This window comes from Salmo salar, chromosome 27 (genome assembly GCF_965601325.2).
Source record: "Salmo salar chromosome 27, fSalSal1, whole genome shotgun sequence".
NCBI classification, from domain to species: Eukaryota; Metazoa; Chordata; class Actinopteri; order Salmoniformes; family Salmonidae; genus Salmo; species Salmo salar.
Window position 1 is genome coordinate 29,969,462 of NC_138317.1, and position 21,416 is coordinate 29,990,877.

General features: G+C 43.6%; 1 protein-coding gene across 7 annotated transcripts in view; it reads left to right on the forward strand.

The window, feature by feature from the left end:
• Window positions 1-21,416, forward strand: part of LOC106588837 (adhesion G protein-coupled receptor B2) — a 499,757-nt gene that overhangs the window by 338,870 nt on the left and 139,471 nt on the right. For all 7 annotated transcript variants that reach the window (XM_082970202.1, XM_045709852.2, XM_045709853.2 and 4 more), the window contains exons 11-14: window positions 3,050-3,158; window positions 3,373-3,519; window positions 13,138-13,216; window positions 15,019-15,121. In XM_082970202.1, coding sequence (XP_082826328.1) covers window positions 3,050-3,158; window positions 3,373-3,519; window positions 13,138-13,216; window positions 15,019-15,121 — 438 coding nt within the window. The remainder of the gene's footprint in view (window positions 1-3,049; window positions 3,159-3,372; window positions 3,520-13,137; window positions 13,217-15,018; window positions 15,122-21,416) is intronic.

The window sequence follows — 21,416 nt, forward strand, 5'->3', positions numbered from 1 at the left end:
TTCAAAGACACTTCAATCTTTTGTCTTACCCATTCAACCTCTGAATGGCACACTTACTCAATTCATGTCTCAATTGTCTCAAGGCTTAAAAATCCTTCTTTAACCTGTCTCCTTCCCTTCATCTATACTGATTTAAGTGTTAACAGGTGACATCAATAAGGGATCATAGATTTCACCTGCATTCACCTGGTCAGTCTGTCATGGAAAATGCACGTGTTCCTAATGTGTAATACACAGTGTATATTATCTTAACACACATAACAATTATAATAACATGAACACACAACATCAGCACACACACAAACACACAGACAGAGATAGCAGCTTTTTTGAAGAAGGTTTTAGTTCTCACCTACCTTAGTTCAATGCACTGACTAAGATGCTCTGGATAAGAGCGTCTGCTAAATGAATAACATGTACATGTGGAAAGAGTGAGAGCACAGCATTGAAATATGAACGCAATAATTAGGTTATGATGTTTTAACCATCAAATGAGATGATATGCTCTAAGCAAGCCACTGCAGAACAATCAAGTGATAAACGTACTTGACTATGTGTTACCAATAACATAGGCTTTGTCTCAAATGGCACCCTACTCCCTATGCAGTGCACTATTGTTCACCATTTGACTTTTTGTAATTTAGCAGACGCTCTTATCCAGAGTGACATACAGTTAGAGCATTCATCTTAAAATAGCTACTGTAGGTGGGACAACCACATATCACAGGCATATAAAGTACATTTTCCCTCAAAAACATAGCTGTCAGTAGAGTCAGAGCTAGAAGGGGGGGTGGGGTGGGGTGGGGTGAGGGTGGGGGTGGGTGAGGGGTTGGGGTGGGTGTGGGGGGAGTCAAGTGCAAGTGCTGGTTAAGTGTATTATTTTGTGGGAGGGCCTAGAGACCTGAGGTGGCAAAACGGAGTGCTCGGGTTAGGGTGTAGGGTTTGAGCATAGCCTGAAGGTAGGGAGGGGCAGTTCCGTGGGTAAGTACCATGGTCTTGTAGTGGATACGAGCTTCAACTGGAAGCTAGTGGAGTGTGCAGAGGAGTGGGGTGACATGATAAAACTTTGAAAACCAGGCTGACTGCTGCATTCTGGATAAGTCGCAGGGGTTTGATGCCACAAGCGGGGAGCCCAGCCAATAGCGAGTTGCAATAGTATAGACAGGAGAGCAAGTGCCTGGATTAGGACCTGCACTGCTTCCTGTGTGAGGTAGGGTCTTACTCTACGGATGTTGTAGAGCATGAACCTGCAGGAGCGGGTCACTGCTTTGATGTTTGCAGAGAAAAACAGTGTGTTGTCAAGGGTTATGCCAAGGTTCTTTGCACTCTGGGAGGGGGACACTGTGGAGATGTCAACCGTGATGGAGAGGTCTTTGAGCGGGCAGGCCTTCTCTGGGAGGAAGAGCAGTTACGTGTTGTCCAGGCTGAGTTTGAGGAGGTGGGCCAACATTCAAGTTAAGATATTTGCCAGACACGCAGAGATGTGTGTCACCACCTGGGTGTCAGAAGGGAGATGGAGAAAAGTAGTTTAGTGTCATCCGCATAGCAATGATAGGAGAGACCATGTGAGGATATCACGGACCCGAGTGACTTGGTGTATAGAGAGAAGAGGGTCTAGAACCGAGCCCAAGGGGACACCAGTAGTAAGAGTATGTGGTGCAGATACAGATCCTCTCCACGTCATCTGGTAGGAGCAGCTTGCCAGGTAGGATACAATCCAAATGTGTGCAGAGCCTAAGACGGCCAGCCCTGAGAGGGTGGAGAGGAGGATCTGATGGTTCACGGTGTCAAAGGCAGAGGATAGATCTAAGAGGATGAGAACAAAGGAGAGAGAGTCAGCTTTGGCAGTGCGGAGTGCCTCCGTGACACAGAGAAGAGCAGTCTCAGTTGAGTGACCCATCTTGAAGGCTGACTGGTTAGGGTCAAGAAGATCGTTCTGAGAGAGGTAGCGAAAAAGTGAAGTTATCAACAGGTCTATAGTTTTTGATGTCAGATGAGTCGAGTGTTGGTTTCTTGAGGAGCGGATCAACTTGGGCCATTTTGAAGTCGAGAGGATTCAGCCAGTGGTCAGGGATGAGTCTGGTCAAGAGATGGTCTGGAGAAGGGAGGAGGGGGTGGGGTCGAGCGGGCAGGTTGTCAGGCGGCCAGACCTCACAGGATTTCATCTGGAGAGAGAGGGAAGGAAGAGATCAAGGCGTAGGGTACTTCTGTGGGCCTATAGAGCTATGGTTAATAGTGGTGCTCTATATAGGAAATACTGAGCCATTTGAGATGCAGCCTCACCTGTCCTCACCTCCTGACCTCAACCCCTCCTTCCACTAATCCACAGATGTCCATCTGTCTCCTCTATCTCAACACGTTGCTCTCCTCCCTTCCACCCAACACATTCCAAAGCTAATCTGTCTTCCTACAGAGAACCATTTACTTCTGACATAAAACCTAGTCTCTTTCACTTCTTATTCTATGCTTCTTCTCTATCATTTATTTATATCTCAATGTTCAAAATGTCGAATCCAACAACGTACACTAAAAGGCATTATATCCAATGTCTGCTAATTAGCTGCACTTAGCATACAGGGCTAACGAGTACGAGCAAGCCAATGACTGTTGTAATGGGTTGGTTGGATAGAGGATCAAGCCAATGACTGTTGTAATGGGTTGGGAGGATGCAGGCTCTGGGTGGTAATGGCTGTGGGGTTATTGGTGATTCTTTCTTGTGACACTTCCTTGAGGTAACATGAACTTAACAAGAACAGAAGAGATACTTAGCTTGGTGCATTAAATGAGAGAGAGCAAAATACATAAATGAGAGTGTATCATTCAATATTTGTTTATGAAAGAAAGTCGATTTCATGATATTGTTCTCTCTCTGTCACTCTAACACTCTTCCTTCTCTCACCCTCCTCCCTTCTCTCTCTATCTCTCTCGCTCCCTCCCCCTTCTCTCTTTCTATCTCTCTCCCTCCCTCTCCCCTTCTCTCTCCCGCCCTCTTTCTCTCCCTTCTATCATCTTTCTCTCCCTCCCTCCCTTCTTCTCTCCCCCTTCCCAGGTTTCTCCTGGTGCGGCCCATCTTATGCGTATATTGGAGGACTTCATCCATCTAATAGGAGATGATCAGAAACCTTTCCAGAGTTTCCTGGTGGTCACCAACAACCTCAGTGAGTAGTCAGTTTAACACACACAGGTAGGGTTGCAAAATAACTAAATTAATAACTAAATTCTTTATTATTTTCTCTCATTATTTGCCTTTCCTTTAGTCAGCACATCTCTACCTATTTTGGTTGGACGTCAACTCATGTTTTGTATTTGTCTCCATAAGGATAACTATATGTTTTGTCTCCATAGCGATAACTATATGTTTTGTCTCCATAGTGATAACGATACAGCGAGAGCCCGTGACAGCGGTGTCCAGTGACATCAACTTCCCCATGAAGGGTAGGAGGGGCATGAAGGACTGGGCTCGATCCGCTGAAGACAAACTCTACATCCCCAAAGAAGTCTTCACCCTCACCTCCGATGGTGAGAGATCATGATCTTCATCATCATCGTCGTCCTCATCAGAATTATTGCCATCATCAACATCGCCATCATCAGCAGCTTCAGTGATGTCGTCTACATTGTCATCATCGTCGTTGTTGCCGGCGTCTTCATCATCATCTTCATCCTCATAATCACACTCCTCATAATGAAATGTGTCTTCAAAAATCATCTGAAGACTCTCCCTGACCTCACCACACTTACGTCAAGATGTCCTCACAAGGTGTGTGAAGAGTAATACAGGTTGTCCTAAACCTAAGGACTGGATTAAGGTCAGCTCATTCGTAATATTAATCCCATCCAAATGGTTTTCAATTCAGAAAAGGCAGTAAGAACAATTAACTGTTTCCAGATCATTGAATTAACTGACATATTTATCGATTTATCAATTCCTTGGCAGAATATCATCCGCTTAATATTTTAAAAGAGAAGTAGACACTGGGAAAGTTGATATATGACAACACAGATCATTTATCTGAAGGCTACATGCACAGCACTCTGTTTTAAGCAAACTGGGTGCAGCACCTGTTAAACTTTGTAATACCCCTCAAAACACAGGGATGTCAATTCGCACAGGATATGTATTATCAGAGGCCATGTCAATCATTTTTTCTTGGTGGGAAGGATATTATCCCAGCCCTAAAAACATTCTGCTTTTCAGGAAACTCCAAGGGCCTCTGATAATACATATCCTGTGCGAATTGACATCCCTGTGTTTTGAGGGGTATTACAGAGTTTAACAGGTGCTGCACCCAGCTTAAAACAGAGTGCTGTGCATGTAGCCTTCAGCTAAATTATCTGTGTTAGAGACAGCAGGTGTGGTAGAGAGAGAGTCGAAAACAGCAGGTCCGGGACAAGGTAGCACGCCTGGTGAACAGGTCAGGGTTCCATAGCCGCAGGCAGAACAGTTGAAACTGGAGCAGCAGCATGACCAGGTGGACTGGGGACAGCAAGGAGCCATCAGGCGTCCTAAGGCATGGTCCTAGGGATCAGGTCCTCCGAGAGAAAGAGAAAGAGATAGAGAGAATTAGAGGGAGCATACTTAAATTCACACAGGACACCGGATAAGACAGGAGAAATACTCCAGATATAACAGACTGACCCTAGCCCCCCGACACATAAACTATTGCAGCATAATTACTGGAGGCTGAGACAGGAGGGGTCGGGAGACACTGTGGTCCCATCCGACTATACGCCCGGACAGGGCCAACCAGGCAGGATATAACTCAACCCACTTTGCCAAAGCACAGCCCCCACACCACTAGAGGAATATCTTCAACCACCAACATACTACCCTGAGACAAGTCCGAGTATAGCCCACGAAAATCTCCCCCACGGCACGAACCCGAGGGGGGCGCCAACCCGGACAGGAAGATCACGTCAGAGACTCAACCTACTCAAGTGACGCACCCCTCCCAGGGATGGCATGGAAGAGCACCAGTAAGCCAGTGACTCAGCCCCCGTAATAGGGTTAGAGGCAGAGAATCCCAGTGGAGACAGGGGAACCGGCCAGGCAGAGACAGCAAGGGTGGTTCGTCGCTACAGTGCCTTTCCGTTCACCTTCACACCCCTGGGCCAGACTACACGCAATCATAGGACCTACTGAAGAGATGAGTCTTCAATAAAGACTTAAAGGTCGAGACTGAGTCTGCGTCTCTCACATAGATAGGCAGACCATTCCATAAAAATGGAGCTCTATAGGATAAAGCCCTGCCTCCAGATGTTTGGTTAGAAGTTCTAGATACAATAAGGTGGCCTGCGTCTTGTGACCGTAGCATATGTGTAGGTACGGCAGGACCATATCGGAGAGATAGGTAGGAGCAAGCCCATGTAATGCTTTGTAGGTTAGCAGTAAAAACTTGAAATCAGCCCTAGCCTTAACAGGAAGCCAGTGTAGGGAGGCTAGCACTGGAGTAACATGATCAAACATTTTGCTTCTTGTCAAGATTCTAGCAGCTGTGTTTAGCACTAACTGAAGTTTATTTAGTGCTTTATCCGGGTAGAGTTTATTTAGAGCTTTATCCGGGTAGAAAGGAGAGCATTGCAGTAGTCTAACCTAGAAGTGACAAAAGCATGGATTCATTTTTCTGCATCATTTTTGGACAGAAAGTTTCAGATTTTTGCAATGTTACGTAGATGGAAAAAAGCTGTCCTTGAAACAGTCTTGATATGTTCGTCAAAAGAGAGATCAGGGTCCAGAGTAACGCCGAGGTCCTTTACAGTTTTGTTTGAGACGACAGTACAACCATCAAGATGGATTGTCAGATCCAACAGAAGATCTTTTTGCTTCTTGGGACCTAGAACTAGCATCTCTGTTTTGTCCGAGTTTAAAAGTAAAACATTTGCAGCCATCCACTTCCTTATGTCTGAAACACAGGCTTCACCATGTTTCATCGAAATGTACAGCTGTGTATCATCCCCATAGCAGTTAACATTATGTTTCCGAATGACGTCACCAAGAGGTAAAATATATAGTGAAAACAATAGAGGTCCTAAAACGGAACCTTGAGGAACACTGAAATGTACAGTTGATTTGTCAGAGGACAAACCATCCACAGAGACAAACTGATATCTTTCCGACAGATAAGATCTAAACCAGGCCAGAACTTGTCCGTGTAGACCAATTTGGGTTTCCAATCTCTCCAAAAGAATGTGGTGATCGATGGTATTCCCTGTAGACACAGGGGGAAAGCAAAGATTTGGGGGAGGAATTGGGGTAAAAGTGGATAGAGACAGATAAATAGAGAGATAGAGAAAGAGATGAGTATATCTCTGTTTCTGATCCTGACCTCTGCCCCCTCAGAATAACAAAGGCCCCACAGGAAATTACACGCACACACACACGCACACACACACATGCACACACTGACTTCATGTGTGCCTCTTGCCATCACCATGAAAGGTTACAATGGTGTCAGCAGTGTCTGGGGTCTCTGTCTGGCTCTGAGGACACAGCTCCTCTCTCTCTCTCTCTCTCTCACCCGCTTGCTCTTTCACTCTCCATCTCTCTCTATTTGTCTTCCCCTCTCACCATCTATATCTCTCTCTCCTTCCCTTTCTCTATCTCTATCACTTTCTCTATCTCTCTCTGCCTCCCCCCTCTCTGACAGGGCCTTTCTCTCCCTCTGTCTCATCCTGTATAGTCAGGGTGATGGCAAGAGAATGACGCTGCTGATGAGAGGTCAGAGTGGCCATGCAGAGAGCTCATTGTGACCAGTGCTCGGATGTTTATCAACGTGTTTGGTCATTACACCTGTTATCAAAGCCATTCTCCCACAGACTGTCCCACTGATAGGCTCAATAGCTCAAGACTTGCTGTAGCACAGACAGAGTGCAAGTGCGGACACATGCACACACACACATATGCACACACATGCATGCACACACACGCACAATCACTCACGCACACACGCACACACACACACTGGCCTATGATAGGCTCATGACTTGCTCCACAGCCCAAGACCAGCCTTGTTCACTGATCCATAGGATGACACTGACCTAGATATATAGAGAGGCTAAGACACACATATACATACAGATAACCACATAGAGCCGTGTACTAGCTCACACTCACACATACAGTACACACACACACACACACATTCAACCTCATAAAAGATAATGATCCAATGACAGCCCAGAAGTTCAGGGTGTAATAAAGAAATGGATACATAACATGGTTTATTCATTTCTACACATAACACAACCCATGCAACAGTTGACCCTTGACTTACACTTAACTTACAGCTGCAATGGATCTCAATCGCATGTCGGCCATATCTTTAGATTTAACTGGCTTTCATGGATGCTTGGTGCTTTATCTCAATCTGGATATCCTTTCATTTAATACAGATGCCCGTCTCAAGATCACTTTTAGTGATTTCCCATTTCAGTTAGCGGCTAACGGTTAGCCGACACCGATTTAAACGCTTTAACAAGAACGGGGTGACCACATTCTGTTTGTGGAAAATGTATTTATTAAAGTTTGTGCGACAAAATGGTCTCCTGGTCTCAATCAGGTTGTCTGTAATGAGCATAGATGGGCACTATTTCTGTTACATGTATTTAAAATACGTGTTTTATTTACATATTTTCGTCTCTCTTGTTCTGTGTATGTGTGTGTATCTATTGGTTACACATACTTGTCAGTACATACGACAAAAAGTAGGTCACAGGGGGAGACGTTGGGCCGTGAGGTGTTGCTTTATTTGTTTTTTGAAACCAGGTTTGCAGTTAACTTGAGTTATATGAGATGGAAGGGAGTTCCATGCAATTATGGCTCTATATAATATTGTATGTTAACTTCAATTTTTTCTAGACCCTGGGGACTGTGAAAAGACCCTTGGTGGCATGTCTGGTCTGGTAAGTGTGTGTGTCAGTGCTGTGTATGAGTTGACTATGCAAACAATTTGGAATTTCCAGCACATTAATGTTTCTTACAAAAACAAGAAGTGATGCAGTCAGTCTTGCCTCAACTCTTAGCCAAGAGAGACTAGCATACATAGTATTGATATTCACCCTTTGGTTACAATGAAGAGAAAAATGTGCCACTGTGTTCTGGGCCAGCTGCAGCTTAACTAGGTCCTTCTTTGCAGCACTTGACCATGTGACTAGACAATAAACAAGATAAGATAAAACTAGAGCCCGCAGGACTTGCTTTGTGGAGTTTTGTGTCAGTGTTGAGATGAATGCGCTTCTCTATAAGTATGCTGAAACTCTGTTCATTTGTTTACAGGGAAACTGGATTGTATTTGGTCAAACAACATTTTTTACAACAGTTTGCTAAGAGCTGGCAGCAGCTGATAGGTTGGCTGTTAGAACCAGTAAAGGCCTCTTTACCATTCTTGGGTAGCGGATGTAACAAGGGTCGTCTAAAGGAGACCAAGGCGCAGCGTGTATAGTGCTCATTCTTTTCTTTAATGAAAAAAACACTTCAACAAAACAACAAATGACCGACAACAGTTCCGTAAGGTACACTTGACAAAACGGAAAACAACTACCCACATCCACACATGAAAAACAGGCTGCCTAAGTATGGCTTCCAGCTGCCTCTGATTGGAAACCATACCTGGCCAAAACATAGAAATCTAGAAAACCCCACATAGAAAGAGAGAACCAAAACCACCCAAAACACCCACCTGTCACACCCTGACCACACTACTATGGAAAATGACCTCTTACAAGGGTCAGGATGTGACAGCGGAATGACTTTGGCCTGAGGACAAACACTTTCCTCTAGGCTCAGATTAAAAATATGACAGATAGGAGTTGCTATAGAGTCAGCTACCATCCTCAGTAGCTATCCAATCTAAATTCTCAATGCCAAGAGGTTTGCCATTATTGATCGATAACAATAATAACAACATTCTAAATTAGAATGCTTTTTTGGTTGTTGCATGAATGCAATGGCTCACTGTTCATTGTTGGCATTTCCTGCCTAACTTTGCCCACTTTGCCAAGGAAGTAATCATAAAAATAATTGGCATCATCAAATGGTATTGTGATGAATTATACATCTGCTTCGTTCAAGAAGGAGTAGAATTTGTCTTTCTGCCCATAATTTCATTTAAAGTACTCCAAAGTAGTTTTTCCCATTGATCTTGGCTTCCTGGTACATTTTCTTCTTCTTTTTGTTGAATTTAGTCACATCATTTCTCAATTTGCAGTAATTCAGTTAGTCAGATGTGCAGCCAGACTTATTAGCCACTCCTTTTGCCCATCTCTTTCAACCATACAGTTTTTCAATTCCTCATCAATCCATGGATCCTTAATAGTTCTTACAATCCGTTTCTTAACAGGTGCATGTTCAGAAATAATTGGAAGAAAAAGAAAAAAAAAAGCAAGAGCAGTGTCTGGATGGTCCTTATGAATCACATCAGACAAATATGTTTAACATCATCCACGTAAGAGTCACAGCAAAATCTTTTGTATGATTTCTTATACACTATTTTAGGCCCAGCTTTTAGAACCTTGGCTTTCCAGGTTGTAGCCATTACAGTATAGTGTGATCACTGCATCCAATGGTTATGAATACAGCCTTAGAACAAAGTTCTACAGTTCCTGTAAAAATGTGATCAGTACATTTGGATGATATACTGTAGTTCCTGTAGGGTTTGTAAACACCTTGGTATACAGCAACACCTCCCCCATTGGCATTCCGGTCTCTTTTGTGAATGTTATATCCTTGTATTGCTACTGCGGTTCACAGTTTTGTAGCCCCCTTTCACCCTACATTGGTATCAAAAGTGTGATGGCACTATGGTGTGATAAGTGTCTGCTAAGTAACCTAAATGTAGATGTAGATGTAAAAAGTATTACTCTAATGAGCTCCGCCCCGAAACAAGGCCTATGACAATACCCAATGTGCTTTGCAGTTGTTCATTTTCACATAGACAGAGGGAAAAAAGTATTTGATCCCCTGCTGATTTTGTACGTTTGCCCACTGACAAAGAAATGATCAGTCTATAATTTGAATGGTTTGTTTATTTGAACAGTGAGAGACAGAATATCTAACAACCAAAAAAATCCAGAAAAACACATGTCAAAAATGTTATAAATTGATTTGCATTTTAATGAGGGAAATAAGTATTTGACCCCCTCTCAATCAGAAAGATTTCTGGCTCTCAGTTGTCTTTTATACAGGTAACGAGCTGAGATTAGGGGCACATACTTAAAGGGAGTGCTCCTAATCTCAGTTTGTTACCTGTATAAAAGACACCTGTCCACAGACGCAATCAATCAATCACATTCCAAACTCTCCACCATGGCCATTTACATTTACATTTACATTTACATTTAAGTAATTTAGCAGACGCTCTTATCCAGAGCGACTTACAAATGGCCAAGACCAAATAGCTCTCCAAGGATGTCAGGGACAAGATTGTAGACCTACACAAGGCTGGAATGGGCTACAAGACCATCGCCAAGCAGCTTGGTGAGAAGGTGACAACAGTTGGTGCGATTATTCGCAAATGGAAGAAACACAAAAGAACTGTCAATCTCCCTCGGCCTTGGGCTCCATGCAAGATCTCACCTCGTGGAGTTGCAATGATCATGAGAACGGTGAGGAATCAGCCCAGAACTACACGGGAGGATCTTGTCAATGATCTCAAGGCAGCTGGGACCATAGTCACCAAGAAAACAATTGGTAACACACTACGCCGTGAAGGACTGAAATCCTGCAGCGCCCGCAAGGTCCCCCTGCTCAAGAAAGCACATATACATGCCCGTCTGAAGTTTGCCAATGAACATCTGAATGACTCAGAGGACAACAGGGTGATAGTGTTGTGGTCAGATGAGACCAAAATGGAGCTCTTTGGCATCAACTCAACTCGCCGTGTTTGGAGGAGGAGGAATGCTGCCTATAACCCCAGAACACCATCCCCACCGTCAAACATGGAGGTGGAAACATTATGCTTTGGGGGTGTTTTTCTGCTAAGGGGACAGGACAACTTCACCGCATTAAAGGGACGATGGACGGGGCCATGTACCATCAAATCTTGGGTGAGAACCTCCTTCCCTCAGCCAGGGCATTGAAAATGGGTCGTGGATGGGTATTCCAGCATGACAATGACCCAAAACACACGGCCAAGGCAACAAAGTAATGGCTCAAGAAAAAGCGCATTAAGGTCCTGGAGTGGCCTAGCTGCAGGCTGTAGTTTTGTCTAATCTTGATTATTGTCCAGTCGTGTGGTCGAGTGCTGCAAGGAAAGACCTAGTTAAGCTGCAGCTGGCCCAGAACAAAGTGGCATGTTTTGCCCTTAATTGTAATCAGAGGGCTGATATAAATACTATGCATGCCAGTCTCTCTTGGCTAAGAGTTGAGGAGAGATGTACTGCATCACTTCTTTTATAAGAAACGTTAATGTGTTGAAAATCCCAAATTGTTTGCATAGTCAACTTACACACAGCTCTGACACACACACTTATCCCACCACACATGCCACCAGGGGTCTTTTCACAGTCCCCAAATCCAGAACAAATTCAAGAAAGCGTACAGTATTACATTGAGCCCAATTGTATGGAACTGCCTTCCATCTCATATTGCTCAAATAACAAAACAGATAAATAAAAAAACAGATAAAGCAACACTTCACGGCACAATGCCTCTCCCCTATTTGACCTAGAGAGTTTGTGTGTGTGGATTGATATGTAGACTACGTGTGCCTTTACATTTTTTTATGTAGTTCTGTCTTTGAGCTGTTCTTGTCTATTGATGTTCTATGTTATGTAATTCTGTTTTATGTTTTGTGTGGACCCCAGGAAGAGTAGCTGCTGCTTTTGCAACAGCTAATGGGGATCCTAATAAAATACAAAAAAACTAAGGTAGATAAACAACAACATATCACAATTATAGCAAGTAAGATGTTTCTATAACCATTACTGAGAATGTTATTGCTGTTCGGCTGGCAACTTGCAAATGTATTTTTGTATTTGAAATACAATAGCAAAAGTATCTTACATTTTATTTTGATACATTCGTTTTTTAAGGTATTTTGTAGTTGTATTTTGTAATTAGAATTTGCAATGTATATCCGTCTCTGGTAATGAGTTTGTGGTCTGATCAAGTGTAGTAGGACTGTCAACCCTCGCTCCCACCCAGACGCTTTTACCCACAATGCAGTGGGCATCTCATCTACATGTTCATGCACACAACCTTCAATTAGGATCCATCACAGTGACAGCTCTCCATTGTCAACTTTGATCTTCTCTCTCTCTCTCTCTCTCTCTCTCTCTCTCTCTCTCTCTCTCTCTCTCTTTAGATTTTGGATGACTCACCCCATGTGCTTGATGAGAGCATATTCCATCCTTTATCCTCCTTTCTACTCTCTCCATCTCTCTGCTCTTCTTCTCAGCTGAAGGGGCCAGGGAGGGAGAAAGAGGTGGAGAGACTCATCTCTCAGACTGAGCTATCTCCCTCCCTCCCCCTCCTTCCTTCCTTCCTTCCTTCCTTCCTTCCTTCCTTCCTTCCTTCCTTCCTTCCTTCCTTCCTTCCTTCCTTCCTTCCTTCCTTCCTTCCTTCCTTCCTTCCTTCCTTCCTTCCTTCCTTCCTTCCTTCCTTCCTTCCTTCCTTCCTTCCTTCCTTCCTTCCTTCCCTTCCTCCTTCATCCCTCCCCTCTTCCTCCCTCTATCCCTCCCTCCAGACAGGGTGACATTTACAGAGGGACACTGCCTCTCTATGGGAGCCAGCTGTTCTCTCAGAGACACTGCTCTGGGGAGAGAGGGATTAAGGGAGAGAAAGAGAGGGGGAAATCAGAGGAAGCAAGAGACTCTTTGGCCTATTGAAAGGGACGAAGAGGTGAAAAGGGTATGGAGGGAGAGAACAAACAAAAATGATAGAAAAGTTCTGAAAAGAGGAAGGAAAGAGGGAGTTGAAAAGGGGAAGAGATGGGGGATGAGGAGATAGGACGAAGTCTGGATGGAGTTTTGAGTTCAGCACAAGAGAGCTTTTTATCATTTCACTTCTGAACACCTCCAAATGTCATTATCTTTTGAATCTCAGCTCTTCTCAGCTGGTTGGTGAACTTTTAACTTTCGACCTCAACAGGTTCTCTGCTGTGTATAGTGTTACATGTGTATTGTGTTTGTGTTTTTCAGAAACAGAAAAAGAGACTTCATATTTTGTCATCGGCGCCATCCTGTATCGGACCTTAGGAGTCATCCTACCTGCCCCCAAGTGAGTGTTCTTCCTCTTCCAATTCCATCATCAGGTCTGTATCACAAATGGCACCCTTTTCCCTTTATAGGGCACTACTTTTTACCATCCTACTGCATTTCATCGTTTCATTTAGCACTTTAGTGCTAAATTAGTTACCGAATGATAGACTTTAAGTCCGAAAGAGCTGTAATGATATCCATTAACTTCTTATGGACAGTAGCGTCCCACCTGGTCAACATCCGATGCAATTGCAGAGCGCGAAATTCAAACTACAGAATTATACATTTTTAACTTTCATAAAATCACAAGTGTAATACATCAAAATAAAGCTTAACTTCTTGTTAATCCAGCCGCTGTGTCAGATTTCAAAAAGGCTTTACGGCGAAAGCACACCATGTGATTATCTGAGGACAGCGCCCCGCATACAAAACCATGAAAAACATATTTCAACCAGGCAGGTGCGACACGAAAGTCAGAAATAGCCATATAATAAATGCCTTAGCTTTGATGATCTTCTTCTGTTGGCACTCCAAAAGGTCCCAGTTATATCACAAATGGTCCTTTTGTTCGATAATATCCTTCTTTATATCCATAAAAACTCAGTTTAGCTGGCGCACTTCAGTCAATAATCCATCCAGTTTCCCTCCATCAAAATGCATACAAAATTAATCCCAAATGTTACTAATAAACTTTTCCAAACAAGTCAAACAACGTTCATAATCAAACCTTAGGTACCCTAATACGTAAATAAATGATACAATTTAAGACGGAGAATCGTTATTGTCTCTACCGGAGAAAAATACCAAAGAACACATTCTCATTCACGCGCTTGGAAACACTACAGCCAAAATGGGAGCCACCTAGAAAAACTACAATTTCTGGCTCATTTGAAAAAAAAACAGTCTGAAACTCTTTCTAAAGACTGTTGACATCTAGTGGAAGCCCTAGGAACTGCAATCTGGGAGGTCTTCGCCTTATAATAAAAGTGACAGCCATTGAAAATAGTGGTAGGCTGAATTTTTATTTTTTGGGGATGGTTTGTCCTCGGGGTTTCGCCTGCCATATCAGTTCTGTTATACTCACCGACATTATTTTAACAGTTTTAGAAACGTTAGAGTCTTTTCTATCCAAATCTACCAATTATATGCATATCCTAGCTTCTGGGCCTGATTAACAGGCAGTTTACTTTGGGCATGCTTTTCATCCAGATGTGAAAATACTGCCCACTACCCAAGAGAGGTTAACAATGACAAGAGAACCATCTCCCTTTTATTTCTACTGTCCCTCTCTATTGGTTATTTTCTCCCTAAATGTTACCTCTCTGTATATCCCCTCTCTCACTCCTCTCATTCTCTTTCTCCATATGTTGTTTCTCCAGGGTCCTGGTGCTATTATCCAGGTCAGGGCTCTTGTCGATGTGTGGCTGACTAGGGTCTACATCCCAAATAGCACCCTTTTCCCAATGTAGAGCACTACTTTTGACCAGGGCCCTATAGGGTGCCATTTGAGATGCAGACTAGGGCCTGTGTAGAGGCCAATGGTAGTGTCGTGGGGCTAGTTGTGGGTCTGTCGTCTGTTGAATGCTAATATGTTGAGGACTGTGAGTTTGTTTAAGGCTCTGTGTCTCATTAGCTTTAAGAGAGCACCCTCAGAAGCCATCAAATGCTCCATGGGGGTCAGGCGGGTACCATGTTCCTACTATTGAGGCTTGATCACACACACAACATCCCCCTTACCCTTTCCACCCCACTCAACCCTGAAAACTTGCTCTTTTGTGATTTTTAACCAGACTCATTCCATTCTCTCTCTCTTTTTTTCAGTGCCCCTGCTGTGATCAACTCGAAGATTCTGACGGTGACGGTCCGACCAGAACCCAAACCCAGTGAACCCATGGTAGTGGTGGAGCTGTCCCCGCTGCTCAATGTAAGTATAACATGACATAGCCTGGTTATAATCCTACATAGACAGGGTTGGGTAGGTTACTTTCTAAATGTAATCCATTAGTAATTACCTGTCCATAATTGTAGTCAGTAAAATAAAATAGAATGTTATTTGTCACATGCGCAGAATACAACAGGTAATTACCTTACAGTGAAATGCTTACTTACAAGCCCTAAACCAACAATGCAGTTTTAAGATAATAGTTAAGAAAATATTTACTAAATAAACTAAAGTAAAAGTTACACAATAAAATTACAATAATGAGGCTATATACAGGGGGTACCGGTACCGATTCATTGTGTGGGGGTACAGGTTAGTCAAAGTAATATGTACATGCAGGTAGCTGTAAAGTGACTATGCATAGATAATAAACAGTGAGTAGCAGCAGTGTAAAAACAAATGCAAATAGTCTGGGTGGCCATTTGATACATTTTTCAGCAATCTTATGGCTTTGGTGTAGAAGCTGTCAAGGGCCTTTTGGACCTAGACTTATTGCTCCGGTACTGCTTGCCGTGCGGTAGCTGAGAGAACTATCTATGACTTGGGTGACTGGGGTCTTTGACAATTTTTTGGCCCTTCCTCTGACACCGCTGAGTATATATATATATATATAGTATATACTGTAGGTCCTGGATGGCAGGAAGCATGGTCCCAGTAATGTACTAGGCTGTACGCACCACCCTCTGTAGCGCCTTACATGCTAACCAGACAGGACACGTTACGTGCGCGAGCATTGCAAAATACATTTAGAAATCTATGTTATTCAATTATTGCACCCACACTGCTCACACGCGCCAATGAGCGTCTGCGTTGCCAAGGGGTAAAATAGAAGTCATTCCTATTTCTGACGCAGATCGCGCTGCAAGTCCTGCCTCTCCCATCTCCTCATTGGTTTATAGAAGCAGGTACCCACGTGCCGTCTCCTCATTGGTTATACCTACGTGGGTGATTGAAAGACGAACTGTTTTGCCGGTTGTCGTGGTAATACTATGAAAGTTTAGATGCCAATCACTATATAAGTTCAAAGATGAAAAAGACTGGAAGGAGGAGAGATGACTAGAAACAATTCGGTTGACCGTTTTATGCGTGGATTAATTGTTGGAGTAGAAGACCTTGTGCATTTCAGGTAAAATAACAACTCAATGTTTATATCCCAGGACAAATTAGCTAGCAACAGCAAGCTAGCTAAATAGGACAAATTAGCTAGCATGTGCAAGCTAGCTAGCTAAATTGCCATACATGTTTAATGCTTTTCGATCTGTCCCCAAATTAATATAATTTGTTGAGTTTGTTTTGATATTTTAACCTGCGTGTCGTGATCGCGTTTGGTGTGGGGGACAAAATAAATGTATGCACGATGACGCATGCGTACAGCCGGTTTGGGTTCCATGTTACGGTCGGATGCCGAGCAGTTGCCATACCAGGTGGTGATGCAACTGGACAGGATGCTATCGATGGTGTACCTGTATAACTTTTTGAGGATCTGGGGACCCATCCCAAATCTCCAGTCTCCTGAGGGGGAAAAGGTGTTGTCGTGCCCTCTTCATGACTTTCTTGGTGTGTTTGGACCATGATAGTTTGTTGGTGATGTGGACAACAAGGAACTTCGAACAGCCCACTACAGCCCCGTCGATGTTAATGGGGGCGTGTTCGGCCCTCCTTTTCCTGTAGTCCACGTTCATCTCCTTTGTCTTGCTCATGTTGATCGATAGGTTGTTGTCCTGGCACCACACTGCCAGGTCTCTGACCTCCTCCCTATAGGCTGTGGGTGAACAGGGAGTATAGGAGGGGACTAAGCCTCTGGTAGGCTTGCGTCACTGGGCAGCTCACGGCTGGGATTCACTTTGTTGTCCGAGTGTCAGAGCCCGTGTAGTAGGATTCAATCTTAGTCCTGTATTGACCCTTTGACTGTTTGGTGGTTGGTCTGTGGGCATTACGGGATTTCTTATACATTTTCCGGATTAGAGTCCCGCTCCTTGAAAGCGGCAGCTCTAGCCTTTAGCTCGGTGTGGATGTTGCCTGTAATCCATGGCTTCTGGTTGGGATATGTAGGTACGGTCACTGTGGGGACGACGTTGTCAATGCACTTATTGATGATGCCGGTGACTGAGATGGTATACTCCTCAATGCCATTGAATGAATCCCAGAACATATTCCAGTCTGTGCTAGCTAGTGTTGTTGTTCAGCCACGACTCGGTGAAACATAAGATATTAACGTTTTTAATGTCCCATTGGTAGGATAGTCTTGAACGGAGCTCATCCAGTTTATTCTCCAGTAATTGCACGTTGGCCAATAGAACGGATGGTAGAGGTGAGTTAACCACTCGCCTACGAATTCTCACAAGGCACCCTGATCTCTGCCCCTTGTATTTCCTTATTTTCTTCATGTGACAGGGATTTGGGCCTTGTCTGGGCGCAATATTATATCCTTTGTGTCAGACTCATTAATAAAAATATCTTTGTCCAGTTCGAGGTGAGAAATCGATGTTCTGATATCCAGAAGCTCTTTTTGGTCATAAGAGACAGTAGCATCAACATTATGTACAAAATAAGTTACAAACAATGCGAACAAACTAGCACAATTGGTTAGGAGCCCATAAAACGGCAGCCATCCCCTCCGGCGCCATTCAATAACGTAACTTTTGGATTACCCAAACTCAGAAGCGTAATCTGATTATTTTCAGTTATTTTTAGATGACTTTCCCCTCAAGAGGCATTAGAAGAAGACAAAAATTAATATTACCCGTTAAACAAGATCTATTGCAAGATAAATCAATGTAAGAGTTTACATAGCTGGTCATAAATGGATGTTGCATTTTATTTTATGGGTTGGTTAAGTAGGCTTCTTCTAACCCATTGCTTTCATTTACAGATAATGATATGATTAGGCTATATCTTTACATTAAGAACCAACGTCTTTCAGATTTTCAGTCATTCCAATTCACTTAATTTTTTTTCTCACCTTTATTTAACCAGGTAGGCCAGTTGAGAACAAGTTCTCAGTTACAACTGCGACCTGGCCAAGATAGAGCAAAGCAGTGCGACACAAACAACACAGAGTTACACATGGGATAAATAAACGTACAGTCAATAACACAATAGAAAATATCTCTACCCGGTGTGTGCCAATGAAGTAAGGAGGTAAGACAATAAATAGTCCAATAGTGGCAAAGTAATTACATTTTAGAAATTTACACTGGAGTGATATATGTGCAGATGAGGATGTGCAATGAGAAATACTGGTGTGCAAAAGAGCAGAAAAACAAAATCAAATATGGGGATGAGGTAGGTAGTTGGTTGGATGGGCTATTTACAGATGGGCTGTGTACAGCTGCAGCGATCGTTAAGCTGCTCTGACAGCTGACGCTTAAAGTTAGTGAGGGAGATATAAGTCTCCAACTTCAGTGATTTTTGCAATTCGTTACAGTCACTGGCAGCAGAGAACTGGAAGGAAAGGCGGCCAAAGGAGGGGATGACTTTGGGGATGACAAGTGAAATACCCCTGCTGGAGCGCGTGCTATGGGTGGGTGTTGCTATGGTGACCAGTGAGCCGAGATAAGGCGGAGCTTTACCTAGCAAAGACTTACAGATGACCTGGAGCCAGTGGGTTTGGCGACGAATATGTCACAAGGACCAGCCAATGTCCCTTGTGTAACTCTGTGTTGTTTGTGTCGCACTGCTTTGGTCTATCTTGGCCAGGTCACAGTTGTAAATGAGAACTTGTTCTCAACTGAATGACCGCGGCCACTTTCCAATCTTTAGGGATCTCAGACGATACGAAAGAGAGGTTGAACAGGCTAGTATTGGGGTTGCAACAATTGCGGCGGATAATTTTAGAAAGAGAGGGTCCAGATTGTCTAGCCCAGCTGATTTGTAGGGGTCCAGATTTTGCAGCTCTCTCAGAATATCAGCTATCTGGATTTGGGTGAAGGAGAAATGGGGGAGGCTTGGGCAAGTTGCTGTGGGGGGTGCAGAGCTGTTGACCGGGGTAGGGGTAGCCAGGTGGAAAGCATGGCCAGCCGTATAATTTTTTTTAATGTAATTCTCGATTATCATAGATTTATCGGTGTTGACAGTGTTTCCTAGTCTCAGTGCAGTGGGCAGTTGGGTGCTCTTACTGTCCATGGACTTTACAGTGTCCCCGAACTTTTTGGAGTTTGTGCTACAGGATGCAAATTTCTGTTTGAAAAAGCTAGCCTTTGCTTTCCTAACTGCCTGTGTTCCTAACTTCTCTGAAAAGTTGCATATCGCTGGGGCTATTTGATGCTAATGCTTTATGCCACAGGATGTTTTTGTGCTGGTCAAGGGCAGTCAGGTCTGGAGTGAACCAAGGGCTATATTTGTTCTTAGTTCCACATTTTTTGAATGGGGCATGCTTATTTAAGATGGTGAGGCAAGCACTTTTAAAGAATAACCAGGCATCCTCTTCTGACGGAATGAGGTCAATATCCTTCCAGTATACCTGGGCTAGATCATTTAGAAAGGCCTGCTCGCTGAAGTGTTTTAGAGAGCGCTTGACAGTGATGAGGGGTGGTTGTTTGACCGCGGACCCATTACGGACGCAGGCAATGAGGCAGTGATTTCTGAGATCCTGGTTGAAGACAGCAGAGGTGTATTTAGAAGGCAGGTTGATCAGGATGATATCTATGAGGGCGCCCCTGTTTACGGATTTAGGGTTGTACCTGGTAGGTTCCATGATAATTTGTGTGAGATTGAGGGCATCTAGCTTAGATTGTAGGACAGCCGGGGTGCTAAGCACATCCCAGTTTAGGTCACCTAACAGTACCAACTCTGAAGGTAAATGGGGGGCAATTAATTCACATATGGTGTCCAGGGCACAGCTGAGGGCTGAGGTGGGTCTATAACAAGCGACAATAGTGAGAGACTTTTTTCTGGAAAGGTGGATTTTTAAAAGTAGAAACTCGAACTGTTTGGCCACAGACCTGGATAGCATGACAGAACTCTCTGCAGTAGATTGCAACTCCATCCCTTTGGCAGTTCTATCTTGGTGGAAAATGTTGTAGTTGGGGATGGAAAGGCTTCTGATGTTAACATGCATGAAACCAAGGCTTTTACGGTTACAGAAGTCAACAAATAATAGCGCCTGGGTAATAGGAGTGGAACTAGGGGCTACAGGGCCTGGGTTAACCTCTACATCACCAGAGGGTCAGAGGAGGAGTAGGATAAGGGAACGGCTAAAGGCTATAAGAACTGGTCATCTAATGTGTTGGGGACAGAATAAAGGAGCAGATTTCTGGGTGAGGTAGAATATATTCAAGGAATAATGTACAGACAAGGGTATGGTAGGATATGAGTACAGTGGAGGTTAACCAAGGCGTTGAGTGACGATAAAAGAGGTTTCATCTCTGGAGGGACAAGTTAAGCCAGGTGAGGTCTCCGAATGTGTGTGGGGTGGGACGAAAGAGCTATCTAAGGCATTCTGGGCGAGATTGAAGGCTCTACAGTGAAATAAAACAGTAAAAACTAGCCAAGCTAGCAGTAGACAAGGCATATTGACATTAGAGAGATGCATAAAGCAATCACAGGCGTTGGTCAGGAGAGCTAAGACAACAACGGGTAAATGGCAATGAATGGGCAGAGCGGGTCAGTTAGATACATACAGGACCTGAGTTCGAAGCTGGGGCCGACAGGTAAACAAAATGAGATACCGTGTTATTGAAACAGTCCAGGGGGCATCATCTGTGTAACTGAGTGATCATAGGGTCAAAAGAGCAGCAATAGGTGAGTCAGGGTGCTGTTCGGTAGTCACTACTACGCTAGGCGAGCAGGGGATATCCCTTAACCCTTGATCTTGAAGAACATGTCTTGGAAATATAGATTAGCTAAATTGTTTTACCTGAGCATAACCCAAATCTAAGGACTTATTAGCCTACTCTGTTGTTTATGATTTTATTGTTATGGATGACTGATTGTGCTCATTGCTTCAGGTTGAAAAATAAATGCTGCTCTCATGTAATGGCATGCTTTGAGCACTACCGAAAAGTGCTACTTGCATGTGAAAAATGTCTGCCATATGCCTCTGTTGTTTATGTTTTTGTGGTGACACTGATATCTCAAAACTGTTGAATTCTATCAAAGGTTTGGGAGTTTGAGCATGTGTCCATTAAGCCTTTGGAAGATTTTTTTTTTATCAGAACAAATTAGATTGAGCAATAAAATCCTCCCTCGTGGTCTTCTTAAATTAAACTTGTTTTTGACAGTATGGAGCACAATACCAAGGAGGAGTTTAGAAAGGAGGTACTCCCTCAAACTTCTA